The 11,862-nt window shown below is 58.3% G+C and overlaps 2 protein-coding genes across 3 annotated transcripts; both read left to right on the top strand.

The window, feature by feature from the left end:
* The first annotated feature begins 13 nt into the window (after positions 1-13).
* On the top strand, positions 14-3,816 carry S100A14 (S100 calcium binding protein A14). Of its 2 annotated transcripts, XM_028090049.2 has the most exons (4): positions 14-1,619; positions 2,587-2,695; positions 3,120-3,266; positions 3,486-3,816. In XM_028090049.2, exons 2-4 carry the CDS (start codon positions 2,666-2,668, stop codon positions 3,621-3,623), a joined length of 315 nt encoding a protein of 104 aa, XP_027945850.1. In that variant the 5' UTR covers positions 14-1,619; positions 2,587-2,665; the 3' UTR covers positions 3,624-3,816. The 2 variants fall into 2 exon arrangements, with proteins under 2 accessions (XP_027945850.1, XP_087873037.1); XM_088016911.1 differs by having other exon boundaries at positions 2,587-3,266.
* Positions 3,817-9,527: 5,711 nt separating this feature from the next.
* S100A16 (S100 calcium binding protein A16) lies at positions 9,528-10,886 on the top strand. Its single transcript, XM_028090307.1, has 3 exons — positions 9,528-9,605; positions 10,266-10,443; positions 10,728-10,886. The coding sequence occupies exons 2-3, from the start codon at positions 10,291-10,293 to the stop codon at positions 10,884-10,886; spliced, it is 312 nt and encodes a 103-aa protein (XP_027946108.1). The 5' UTR covers positions 9,528-9,605; positions 10,266-10,290.
* The last annotated feature ends 976 nt before the right edge of the window (positions 10,887-11,862 follow it).

The raw sequence follows: 11,862 nt of genomic DNA, 5'->3' as shown, positions 1-11,862 counted from the left end.
GCTCAGTAAGTAAATGGTTGATGAATGAGTATGTGAAAGGAAGGAACAGATCTCTGGGGCAAGTGTAGTGAGTCCTGTTCTGCCAGGTGCCTCCTTAGCTCCCACTTTTCTTATTCCTGGGGTTTGTGTCATTGGATGATAAGGATAGCAGTGAACTTGCGTTGAGGGCTTGCTATGTGCCAGGCACAGTACTAAACACTTTTCCTGTGTTAAGTTAGTTAATTCTCACAGCCCTTTGAGGTAGGTACTATTTTTTTCCACATTTTTATTTAAATTCTAGTTAGTTAATAACATATGGTGTATTATTGATTTCAGGAGTAGACTTCAGTGGTCCATCACTTCCATACACCACCCAGTGCTCCTCACAGCAGGCGCCCTCCTTACTGCCTGTCCCCTGTCTAGCCCATCCCTGGCCCACTGCCCTCCAGGGAGGTGCTATTTTTAGATCCTATGTTAGAGATGAGGAGGCAGATTTTAGAGAGGCCGAGCTCACAAAGACAAGAATAGGTGGAACTGGGTTGATGTTCCATAGCCTCTGTGAGGAACTAGGATCATCTCTGGATGGGCAGCTTGGGAACACTAGGCCCTCCTCTCCTTCCTCCCTGCATAGCAGGGTTGAGGCAGAAGAATGGACACAAGGGTCTGGTATGAAGACTGTGGGATGGACGGTGGTGCCCCTCTCCCCATCCTTCTTGGCTTGAGGGGCGTATGGTTTGCATTGCCCGCCACCAGAGGGAGCAGAGGCAGGGCAGCCCAGTGGGTGAGGCCTTCTGGCGGCTGTCACTGCCAGGGTCTGGTGTCCATTACTCCAGAGGGACATTTAGGCTGAGACAACCTCCCTACTACACACCAAAAAAGGGTCCTAGGTTGAGACCTTCCATCTAAGTGCCCTCAGACTGAGAGACCCTAGAAGGACCCCCAGGCTGCAACTCTTTGAGGGGTCATTTGGCTGAAGACATTCCAGAGGGGATCTCACAGGGGGCTTCCCCACAGCGAGAGACTCTAGGAGGGTCCCCCAGACTGAGACTCCTCAGTGGGATCCAAGTTTGAGGCACTCTTGGAGAAACCCTCAGATTGAGCCCCTCAGGGGGTCCCCAGATTGAGACCCTCTGAGGAACAGGGATGATGAGACACTGTTGGGAGGGCCTTTTCATGGAGACACTTCTAGCAGTACAGGGGAGCCCTAGAAGGAGACACAGGGACAGGCTGGGAGGGGCATGGGAGACATGCTCCTGACCTCAGAGTTCAGGCTTTGCCCCCCCCCCCCCATCCTTGCCTTGACCCACACTAACTCGCCTGCCCTTCTCCCTTCCCCCTCCCCATCAGGTGAGGAGGTCCACTGGGGTCATTCCAGGCTTCCTGGGATGTCATCCTGGGCACTGGATTGGGGTGGGGGGGCGGTTAGGGAAGGCATGGCTTTCTGAGGGAGGGAGAAGTAGGCAGCCCAACCTGTTTGGAGGGGTAGTTAACTGCCAGGTAACCCATCTGGGTCTCTCTCACACATGTGCGTGCTGGCCGAGGGGAGCTGAAGGGGAGTCGGGACAACACTCAGTTGGGCCCCCTCTACCAGGCTGCCCTTCTGTGGCTCCTTCCCCACCTCTCAGCCGTGGGGACTGCAGGTATGAGTGTCACCACCCAAACTGGCCCCGGTGGGAGGAGTATGAGTGCGTGTGTGTGACATGGCAGAGTACAGAGTGGTCCCTGGGGACCTCTCTCAATTCACATGTCCCTCATTCCCTCTGGACCACAAGCCCTGCCTCGATCAGCCTCTGATTCTCCTTCTCAAAGCCCCTCCACTTCCCTGCCCTACAATGCTTCCAGGATTTTTCCTCCCGGGCTTGACCCCGCAGTGTTGCCAAGCCCCCACTCTTCCCTTCCCTTTCTCTGGCCTTGACTCTGCCTGCTGGTCTGGGGCCAGGGGCGATCCAGACCCAGCCCTTCATGGTCCCCTCCAGTGGCAGGGTGGGCGGGCTCTTGGAGCTCTGGCCAATGGAGGGTGGGGCCCACGCCCCTGGCTCACAGCCCAGACGACAGTAAGAGCAGGGGAGGCTTCGGGAGGAGGCCCAGCCCCCTGCCTTCCCTCCCTGCCCCCAGGTATAAGAGCTGAGCTCAGGTGCGCCAACTCCTCGCGTCCTGTCTCAGCAGCTCCCAGCAGGTAAGGAGACACAGCACTTTTCAACTAAATGGGCTGCCCCCTGTCCAGCGGCAACACTTGGCTATTCTACCCTAGCCTGCCAGGAGAAGGGCTGGGAGCCAGGTCCTAGAGGCTGGGGGGGTGTGTGTGCGTGCGCATGTGCAGAGCAGAGGTGAGTGGTGGGAAGAAGTGGGAGGACTGATCCAGGGTGAGGCCCTCTAGATGGTGGGCCTGGGGGCTGTGACCTTGGCTCCAGGGTGAGGCCCTCTAGATGGTGGGCCTGGGGGCTGTGACCTTGGCTCCTGCCTGGATCCTTCACAGGGGCCGGGCCTCGTGTGGAGCTGGCGCCGACCTCCTGAGTGAGGCACAGAATATCTGGGGTACAGCCAGAGGGGATATTTGAGAAAGAAATGCTGAGCCCTCCCATCCCCTCCGTCCCCCTCCTTCTCTAGGCAGACCATGAGCCATCGGCTCCGCTGGAGCCAGCTGTAGGACAACACAACTCTCACCAGGACAAGCGCACCGGGCACCATGGGACAGTGTCGGTCCGCCAATGCTGAGGTGGGCCCATTCATGGCTGGCCTTTCTGTTCCCATGCTCCACTCCTCCACCTTGAGGGTCTGCGTCCCTGTTGACTTCTGCCCCCTTGCCTTGGCCTTGCCTTGTACCCTAGACCTTGCCTGGAAGACCTAACCTCCTCTCTGGTGTCCACACAGGATGATGTGTCCACACAAGGAGCCCTCCTGGGAAGAGGTGTCTATGCCTCATGCTAGAACCCATCCTGCGTGGAGGCTGTCACTGACAGGGAGGAAGCCTTGCTTGGCCTGTGGCTCAGGGCAGAGGCCAGTGGGGGCAGGGGGGCTAGATGCTGGGCTCTGGAGTGGGTGGGAGCCTCTGTGCCTTCCAGCTGTCTTCTGCCCCATTAGCCAGGGTGTTGTTGGGTGGGTGGAGCCTCCCTGATGTTGGTGATGTCCCCTGCCCTCAGGATGCGCAGGAATTCAGCAATGTGGAGAGGGCCATTGAGACCCTCATCAAGAACTTCCACCAGTACTCTGTGGAGGGTGGGAAGGAGACGCTGACCGCCTCCGAACTACAGGACCTGGTCACCCAGCAGCTGCCCCACCTCATGCCGGTACTGAGTGGGCCCCACCCCAGGCAGCACCTTGACTTCCCTACCAAGGTCTCCAAGACCCCACCCACAGTGGCCCGGCCCCAGGCACTAACAACCCCTAGCCCTTCCCCTTGCCGGTGCCAGGTAGGCACAGGTCCTGCGTCCTGCCCCCCGGGCAGGGTGGGGCAGGAAGACGGGAGGTTCTGCCTTGCTGAGCTGTGGTGTCTTCCCTCCCCTCAGAGCAACTGTGGGCTGGAAGAGAAAATTGCCAACTTGGGCAGCTGTAACGATTCTAAACTGGAGTTTGGGAGTTTCTGGGAGCTGATTGGAGAAGCAGCCAGGAGTGTGAAGCTGGAGAGCCCTGTCCGGGGCAGCTGAGAACCTTTTCCTGGAATTCTTGAGGGGATGTTGGGGTCTAGAAATAAAAGTCCTCTCCACCTGCACCACGTGACTCCCCCGTCTGCACCTGCCTCACCTCTGCAAGGTTCAAGTCCTCAGTGACCCTTCCCAGGGCTCTCTGTGCACTTCATCCCTGGGAGCGCCATGGAGCTACCGGGTCCAGGAGTCCCCACCAGAGGGAGGCTCGGGGGTGGGTGGGGGCCAGGGTTAGGTGTGGTGAGATGCTGGAGGGATAAGGGTGGTGAGAGGGCCAAGTAATTTGGTTCGGGGGGGGGTGGGTGGGAGGGCAGAGAGGAGGTGGGCTACCGGAAATGATTGGAAGAAGGGGGCTGGCAATAGGGCTGGGTATTTGTTACGAAGAAGGGTCTCTGAGAACCTACCCTTCCCAATCTCTTCCCCAACCCACACAGTAGCTGTCTGTCTGGTGCTACACCTTCCTGCCTCCAGCTCTGCCCAGCCTCGTCCCAGGACTCTGTCCCTGGCCTAGGGCAGGGGACGAGAAAGAGCAGGCTGAGGGAGAGGCAGAGGAGGGTGTGACTTTGGGAGAGGACCAGCTGGGTGCTTGGGCATTTAAAGGATGATGGTTGTTTTGTATCATTTGATTAATAAAAAAATGGAAAAAGAAAAGATGTTGTCTTGACTGGACATCTACCCCCCACCTCGGTCCCCAGGTGATTTGGGGTGAATGGCAGAGTCCTTGGTGGCCCAGGACACGTGGGGCTGCGGTGGTTGCAGCGGGAGTGAGTGGGGGACTCACCTTTCCCCATGGATTTGGCTTGGAGGGTGGGTCCCAGGCCCCAAGTTGGGAGACCTGGTTCTCTCTGAAGGATAGGCTTCTCTTTGCCCAGGGGCTGGTCCTCTGACAAGAGAGAGGCCACGTGTGCTCACCTGGGGAAGCGGTTATGGACCCAGGTGTGCTGGACCTTAGCTGACTGGCAGCAAGGGAAAGGCGGGGCTGAGAAACAGGCCGAGCAGCCTGGGTTTGCGCCCAGCTCTCCTACTGATTATCTCTGGAGCTTTGGGCATGCTCCCAGAGTGTCAGTTTCCTCATCTGTAAAATGGAGTCTCCATATCTCTCACAGATTTGTTAAGAGGATAGTGGACACATCACATAAAGTCCTTAGAAGAGAGCCTGACACAGAGCAAGTGCCCAGAGCTGAAGTCTCCACTGGCCAATTCCCTTGGGTGTCCTGGGGAAGGGGTGGAGAGGTGTTTCCAGAAGAATCCTCTGCTGCACCTGACAGGTCCTAGGAATGGGTGTCAGCTCCTGGTGGTCGGAACGGGAGTCTGAAGGCCAGGGGCCAGGCTCTGCTGCGGCTTCTGACTGGGGCCCACAGGAATCAGGCATTACTCCTGAAATCCTAAGAGCAAGGAAGTTTCTGTGGCCAACCAGGCTGGCCTGGAATGCTCATTGAACTTGTCTGTTGGGGGACCCTGAAACTGGGCTCCCCCAGTGATCCAGGTGACAGCCCTTCCCTTTCTTCTCCACCGACTAGACTCCTTCTGCTCAGGCCCTGCAGGACGAGGAGGGTGGAGTGTGGGGGGGTGCCTGCTTCCACCACTCCCTTTGGGGTGGAGTGGAGGGGTGTTAAAAAAGGTGTGTATCCCTTTAACAAGGGCCCAACCCCAGGGCTAAGCCAAGAGGGAGCTCAGTCACTACCTCCCCACTGAGCCAGCTCAGCCAGGCACTGCTGGGGGAGTGGGACAGATTCTGGGAGCGAAGCGGGGAGGAGTCCTGGCCGAGCTGAGCGGGGGGGTGGGGGGAGCAGCTTGGCAGTGCCAGAGCCCAGGCCCCAGAGCCCTGCTGGAGAGGAGACAGTCCGAGGAGGCAGGTGAGCACCCCCAGCCCATCCTGGGAGGTCTGGGGCTGCTGGAGAGGCCCTGCAAGCATTTGGGGCCAGGAGGAGGGGCAGTGAAGGGAGCCTGGAGCGGGGGGCCTGCTAGAGACTGGGCAGGAAGGTTCGGTTAATTGTTAATTTTCCCACAGGCTGGTTTGGGGTTGGAGATTTCTGGTGGGGCTGGGGGCTGGAGAGGCCTTCAGAGGCGTGGATGGGGTGGGGAGACCCCCCCTCCCTACCCCAGAGGCTGACGGGGCTCTTCTCCAGGGCCTGCGCCGCAAGGCAGAGTGCTCAGGAGCTTTGTCGCAGCTGCTCCAACCCTCCCTTAACAGAAAAAGGACAAACGCGTGTTGGTGGGGGTTGGGAGGTGGTCCGACCTGGACACAGGCCTCAACCAGCTTTGGGAACCGTGTCCTGGGAGAGGTGATGGGGTCCAGGAGGAACCAGGAAGGGCCCAGCGAGCCTGAGAGCCCGAGGAGAGGAGACTTGTTTCCACTTCAGGACCCAGGCAGGTTGTGGCTTGACTGGCTTTGCTTGGCGGAGCCACCTGCACTGTTGGGGCCTTGCGGTGCCTGCCCAGCCCTGTAGGGTTGGGGGTGAGGGCAGGGGTGCTCCGAGAGGGAGCACTGCAAGTGCTGGTGGGCTGGGCTCAGCCTTACTTGCTGACTAGTAAAGAGCTCTCTGCCTGTTGGTGAGACCAGGGGGGCAGTAGGCTGTGTGACTGTCCACACCATACTCCAACTCCACTTATCTGGACACTGCTCCAGAGGAGTAGGCTTCTTCCTCCAGAGACATGCTCTAAAGCAGAGGTGGGTGGACAGGGCATGGGGGCTCTGTGTGTGGATGTGTGAATTAGATGCAGTGAGTCCTGTGAGGGTGGGGGGGGGCAGGGGCACCTGTGTGAGACATTAGCCTCTGGAACCAGGAAAAGAGTGAGAAGACGGAGCACAGAATGGCACTGTTGAGGTTGGAGATACTCATTTGAAACAGCCTTGTAAATAGAGTGACAAGGTACCAGCCAGTTCAGATCACACTTTCCCCGTGTACTGAAGGCACTTGGGGCAGACGAATGAATGAAGAAGGAAAGGAATGAGTGAATGAACGAGAGAACTAGCAGGTGATTGAATGAGTGAATAAATGAGTTGATGGATGAAGAAGGAAATAAATGATGAGAAATGAGTGAACTGGGGCGCCTGGGTGGCTCAGTTGTTAAGCGTCTGCCTTCGGCTCAGGTCATGATCCCAGGGTCCTGGGATCGAGCCCCGCATCGGGCTCCCTGCTCTGTGGGAAGCCTGCTTCTCCCTCTCCCACTCCCCCTGCTTGTGTTCCTTCTCTCACTGTATCTCTTTCTGTCAAATAAATAAATAAATAAATAAGAGAAATGAGCGAATGAATTTGAGGTGTATGAAAGGGACACAGGAAGCGCCAAATTCAGGCTTGAGAGTGGGCCAAGCTCTAGAGAGGACGGTGACCAGGAGGCGTAGAAGTTCAGGGACACCTCCTAACACCTAGAGACCATTCGAGACTTGAGAAGAGTATGTGTAGTGGGGAGAGAGGGTGGATTTGTGTGTGGTGGATGTTCAGGGCTCCAGACTGAAGGGGACTGGGGGTGGCTAGGAGGCAATTGGAGGGGTGAGGCCTAGAACCTGGGGGTGGGAGGCGGGGGTGCTGTGGCCAAGACCCAGGGTCAAGGGTCAGAGCGCTCCTAGGCTTTGGGAGAAGTCAGCAAGCAGGACTGAGGTGGGCGGGGATGGGGTGGCGCCTCTGGGTTGCTCAAGGGTGAATCAGCTAAGGGAGGGACAAGGAGAGCAGGAGCGTTGGGGGCTCTGGGTACGAAGGCCCTTTGGAGGACAAGTGGCCCCCCCACTCCTACATTTTGGGAAGGCTCTAATGTACACGTCCACCCCACTCCCCAGGCTCTCAGGCCAGGACCTCCCTCCTGCCAACCCTTCCTAGGAGGGGCTGATGGGACAGCTTGACCCTCCAGCCTGATTCCACCTTGGCTGGTGGCTGATTGCGGCAGGCGGGAGGGGCAGGTGCCTGTGCCCTGGCCTCCAGGGGAGGGAGGGAGGAAGAGGGTAATGGCACCTGACTAACCCACTCTGACACCCTTCTCCAGAAAAAGCTTGGAGAAGCACTTACCCAGATGGCTATCTCCCGCCTTCCCATGTGGCTAGAAGGTGGGGGATGGACTACTGGGGACCAAAAATCAGGGCTGTTGAGGCAGGCAACTGACTGTCCTGGGTGCTCAGCTGTGTCTGGCCTGCTCGGCTGCCAGAGGCCAGGTAGAGGCTGGGACGTGGTATCAGGAAGGGCAGGAGGAGTCGGAGAAACAAGACTCTAAGAAAGGTGGTGAGGAGGGCGGGTGGGCCAGGGGGAGGGGGTAGAGGCACAGCACCCGAAACCTGATTTCTTTCTCTTTCCTCTCCCTGACTAGTTCCCACAGGGTTCCTCACTTAGGAACAAGGTCTGGAACGGTTTAGGTTTGGGCGTTCTCTGAGCTACCTTCCTACTCCCAAACGTTGGTGGGGAGTAGGCTTGGCACAGTCCTTGCTGAGGGGGCTACAGCTTTTGGAATCCCCAGGAATGCTGGTCCTGATCCTGGGCCATTCCCCACTCAGGGGCAGCAGAGCACTGGTTCGTGGATCGAAACTCTTTTCCCTTGTCATTTGTGAGTGTTAGGGTGTTTGCATGAAAGTCTTATATTGAAGGGCGCCTGGGTGGCTCAGCCGTTAGGCGTCTGCCTTCAGCTCAGGTCATGATCCCGGGGTCCTGGGATCGAGCCCCGCATCGGGCTCCCTGCTCGCGGGAAGCCTGCTTCTCCCTCTCCCACTCCCCCTGCTTGTGTTCCCTCTCTCACTGTCTCTCTCTCTCTATTGAAAAATAAATAAAATCTTTGAAAAAAAAAGAAAGAAAGTCTTACATTGGACCTCGCAGTCACACACCTTTTTTTTTTTAAAGATTTTATTTATTTATTTGACAGAGAGAGAGAGAGAGAGAGAGAGAGAGAGAGAGGGAGAGGCAACTGCCCAGAACATGTTCCTGCAGGGAGAGCAGGAGAGGGAAAAGCAGATTCCCCGATGAGCAGGGAGCCCAATGCCCTATCCCAGGCCCCTGGGATCATGACCTGAGCTGAAGGCAGACGCCTAACTTTCTGAGACACCCAGGCGCCCCAGTCACACACTTAATAGACAAGGAGCATGGGGAAAGAATGTGGTTTCTTAGAGTCCCAGTTCCATTCTCCATCCTCTAGCCACAGACCAGAGTGGTCAGGTGGGCAAGGCAGGGACAGAAGGCAGCGTCCCTGGTCAGAGACACTCCTCTGTCTCAACCCCCACTTTCTTCCTCCATTAGGGCCTCATCCCTCTGGGTCACATCCTTCCTTCGTAAAGAGCTTCGTAAGGGAAGTATCTTAGAAGGGTGGTCAGGGGCTTTGGATACCTGGTACCAGGGCTGGAAGGAGGTAGAATATTTATAGAACATACACCTCAGGTAAGCCATTGCGCCAGATGATGCAAGTGAGGGGAGACGCAGAGATTAAAAGCAGGGAGCTTATGTACTTAGGATTTTAAAAAAGTGGTCCTGAAGTCTATGAGTCATGCCCTTTGGTTCAGAAAACACAATGGCTGCATGTAAGAAACTATCCTTGCCTCAAGGAATGCCTGGTATCTGGGGAGACCAGACCCCGGAAGAGACGGTAGCCCCCGCCAGTGCGGCCTGGGAGTCTGGGGGCCAGGGAGGCAGGGTGCCAAGGGCAGGGGATAGGGCTGTGGTGAGGCCTGGCCAAGCAGACCTCTCTTCCAGGTCGGGCCACGGGATGCCCAGGATGGTGGCTGTGTCCACCTTCCCTTGCCAGGATCTGACAGCAGGGCAGCTGTAGCACATTCCTGGGCTTGGGGGCGGGAGGGGAGGCTCATTTGCCCCGGTTCACTTGGGGGGGCTCTGGGCATGGGCGGCAACTCACAGAATAGACGCGCCTGTTCCCCTCATATCCTGTTATTCAGAAGGCTGTATCCGCTTGGACTGTGAGTGCCTTTTGTCCTGGTGTGAGGGGTGATACATGTGGTCTCTGGCGGCAGCTCTGTCTCCAGCTGGGGCAGGACCAGGCCTAGCTCCTCCTTAGGTAATGGGCTGGAGGGTCTTTGGGTCCTCCTATGTATTTTGGGGTGGATATGAGGGAGGGCAGCCTAGCAGGGTGTAGGTGGGGTTCTGCAGAAAGTCTGACTCAATGGATGAGGGTATCGTCCTTTCCCTTCCCCGGGCTCCTGAGGTCCCTGTCCTGGTGCCCAGCTGAAGGGACTGGGGAGGGCCTAGGTCCCTGCCCCCTGCTCTGTGGCCTGGTCTAGGGTCTCTGCCAATCCTGCCACTGGGGGGTTACGGCTTCTGGCCTCCCTGCCCCCTTCTAGCTGTGTGCTTGCTCCCAGGGCAGGGGCCCTGGGTGGGTCAGGTGTGGAGAGGGCAGAGGGATGGGCACTTACTCTACCCCCTTCCCACGGGAGCCTCCTGATCTCACTGGGCCTCTGGCAGGCCAAGTGCCTGGGGCTGGGGCAGGGCCTGGGGAAGCTGCTGGGGGAACCTGTTGGGGCGGTCGAGCTGGTGAGCATCTGGATTACAGCAACCACACAGTTCGCATTCCAGGCCCACCCTGGTGCCCCCCTTTTCCTGTCTCATCCCTCCTGCATCCCTCCTGCCAGCCTGGGGGCCCAGGGGGCGGATGAGGGCAGGGGGCCGGAGGTGGTTTGGACTGTGAGGGCTCCTCACCTCCCCTGTTCGTGGTGCCCAGGCCCCCCGAGCAGTGAGGCGGTGAGATGGCCGACTGCTACACGGAGCTGGAGAAGGCGGTCGTGGTCCTGGTGGAAAACTTCTACAAGTACGTGTCTAAACACAGCCTGGTCAAGAACAAGATCAGCAAGAGCAGCTTCCGGAAGATGCTTCAGAAAGAGCTCAACCATATGCTGACGGTGAAGTGCCCCCACCCAAGGGCCTTGTCTACCCCCCAAGCCTTTGTCCTCACATGGGTACCCTCCCTCACTGTGCCTTCTGTCTTTTCAGAGTGACCCCCCAAAACAGGGTCTCCCCCCTCCCTGCCCAGGCCTCTGTCCTCTCAGGGTACCCAGGCCTGACCAGGGAGGGCTCGGTTCGAAGCTTCCCAGGCAGCAGCTACTCAGGCCAGAGCCCCAGGAGTCCTGTCTTGGGCTCTGCGGGGCCGCTGCCCTCAGTACTGCTGACTCCCATTCCTCTCCAGGACACGGGAAACCGAAAGGCTGCCGACAAGCTCATCCAGAACCTGGACGCCAACCACGATGGGCGCATCAGCTTCGATGAGTACTGGACCTTGATAGGCGGCATCACCAGTCCCATTGCCAACCTCATCCGCCAGCAGGAACAGCAGGACAGCAGCTAGAGGACCCTCCCACCTTCCCTTCATGGCGCTGCCTGCCGCCCAGCCCCTGGTGCACTTCCCAGGCTCCCCTCGGCCTCCTCTGCCCGCCCAGGCTCCCACCCTCGCTTCTCCCTCCAGACCTTCTGCTGGCCCTTGCTGGACAGGGCAAAGGGCCCCTTTGTGATGTCTCAGTCTGGGGGTGACTCCTTAGGGGTCTTAGTCCCTGGAGCCAGCAGGCTCTGAGGCCCCCTCTGAGTTTTCAGTGCTGTTTGGGGGGTCCCACGAGTTTCCTCACCTGCTTAGCCCATCAGCCCTTCCAGCGGCTGATGTTCTGCCTGATTCGGGGTCTCTCCCGACCTCTGGAGGTCAGCTTGCTGCTTGAGGTCTTCCTGCTCCTGGCGGCGGCAGCAGAGCTCTCCCCTTTCTCTCACCCCCTTTGCTGGGTAGAGAAGATTCCCAGGGACTCCCCTCCCAGCTCTGGGTCAGGGGACAGCTGAGCAGGGCTGGGCCCCCACCTTCCTGCTCACTGAGGCGATGGCAGTGAGGCTGGATTTGGAGTCTGTACCCCTCACCCAGTCCCGTTGTGATGCTCATTAAAGCCTTTCCGCTCCCTGGAACCTCCTCATTCCTTGGTGGTCTTTGCCCTGGGGCCTAAGGCAAGGGGGAATCTCACCAGAGAGAGGCCAGAATGCCTGGGTCTGGCAGGTGCTGTTAGCCCTGGGTCAGAGGCAATCCCCATCTGGCTCCGTGAAGGGTCAAAAGCCATGTGTCACCATCCCTGGGCCCTTGTAGCCCCCATTCAGACTCCTGCTCCACTTCTGGGCACACAGTGTGTCCCATTAGGGCCTCTTTCCAGTTCCGTAAGAGAGCAGCTGCAACCCTCAGCCTCGACTCATCCTCATCAACAGATTCTTCTAATACCCAGAGAAGTTTGTGGGATGGGAAAGTAAGGGTGAAGGAGAGGGGTGTGGGAGGCCAGAGCTGACCTGCGGGGCAG

Source organism: Eumetopias jubatus, unplaced genomic scaffold, assembly GCF_037043125.1.
Source record: "Eumetopias jubatus isolate StellerSeaLion01/CBP00866 unplaced genomic scaffold, mEumJub1_p1.0 scaffold_12, whole genome shotgun sequence".
Lineage (NCBI taxonomy): Eukaryota > Metazoa > Chordata > Mammalia > Carnivora > Otariidae > Eumetopias > Eumetopias jubatus.
This window is presented reverse-complemented; position numbering and strand designations above follow the sequence as displayed.

Coding starts and splice junctions, on each gene's coding strand:
- S100A16 (XM_028090307.1), top strand. CDS start 10,291: ATGGCCGACTGCTACACGGAGCTGGAGAAGGCGGTCGTGGTCCTGGTG. Junction 10,444..10,727: donor AGCTCAACCATATGCTGACG/GTGAAGTGCCCC, acceptor ATTCCTCTCCAG/GACACGGGAAACCGAAAGGC.
- S100A14 (XM_088016911.1), top strand. CDS start 3,000: ATGCTGGGCTCTGGAGTGGGTGGGAGCCTCTGTGCCTTCCAGCTGTCT. Junction 3,267..3,485: donor AGCTGCCCCACCTCATGCCG/GTACTGAGTGGG, acceptor CCCTCCCCTCAG/AGCAACTGTGGGCTGGAAGA.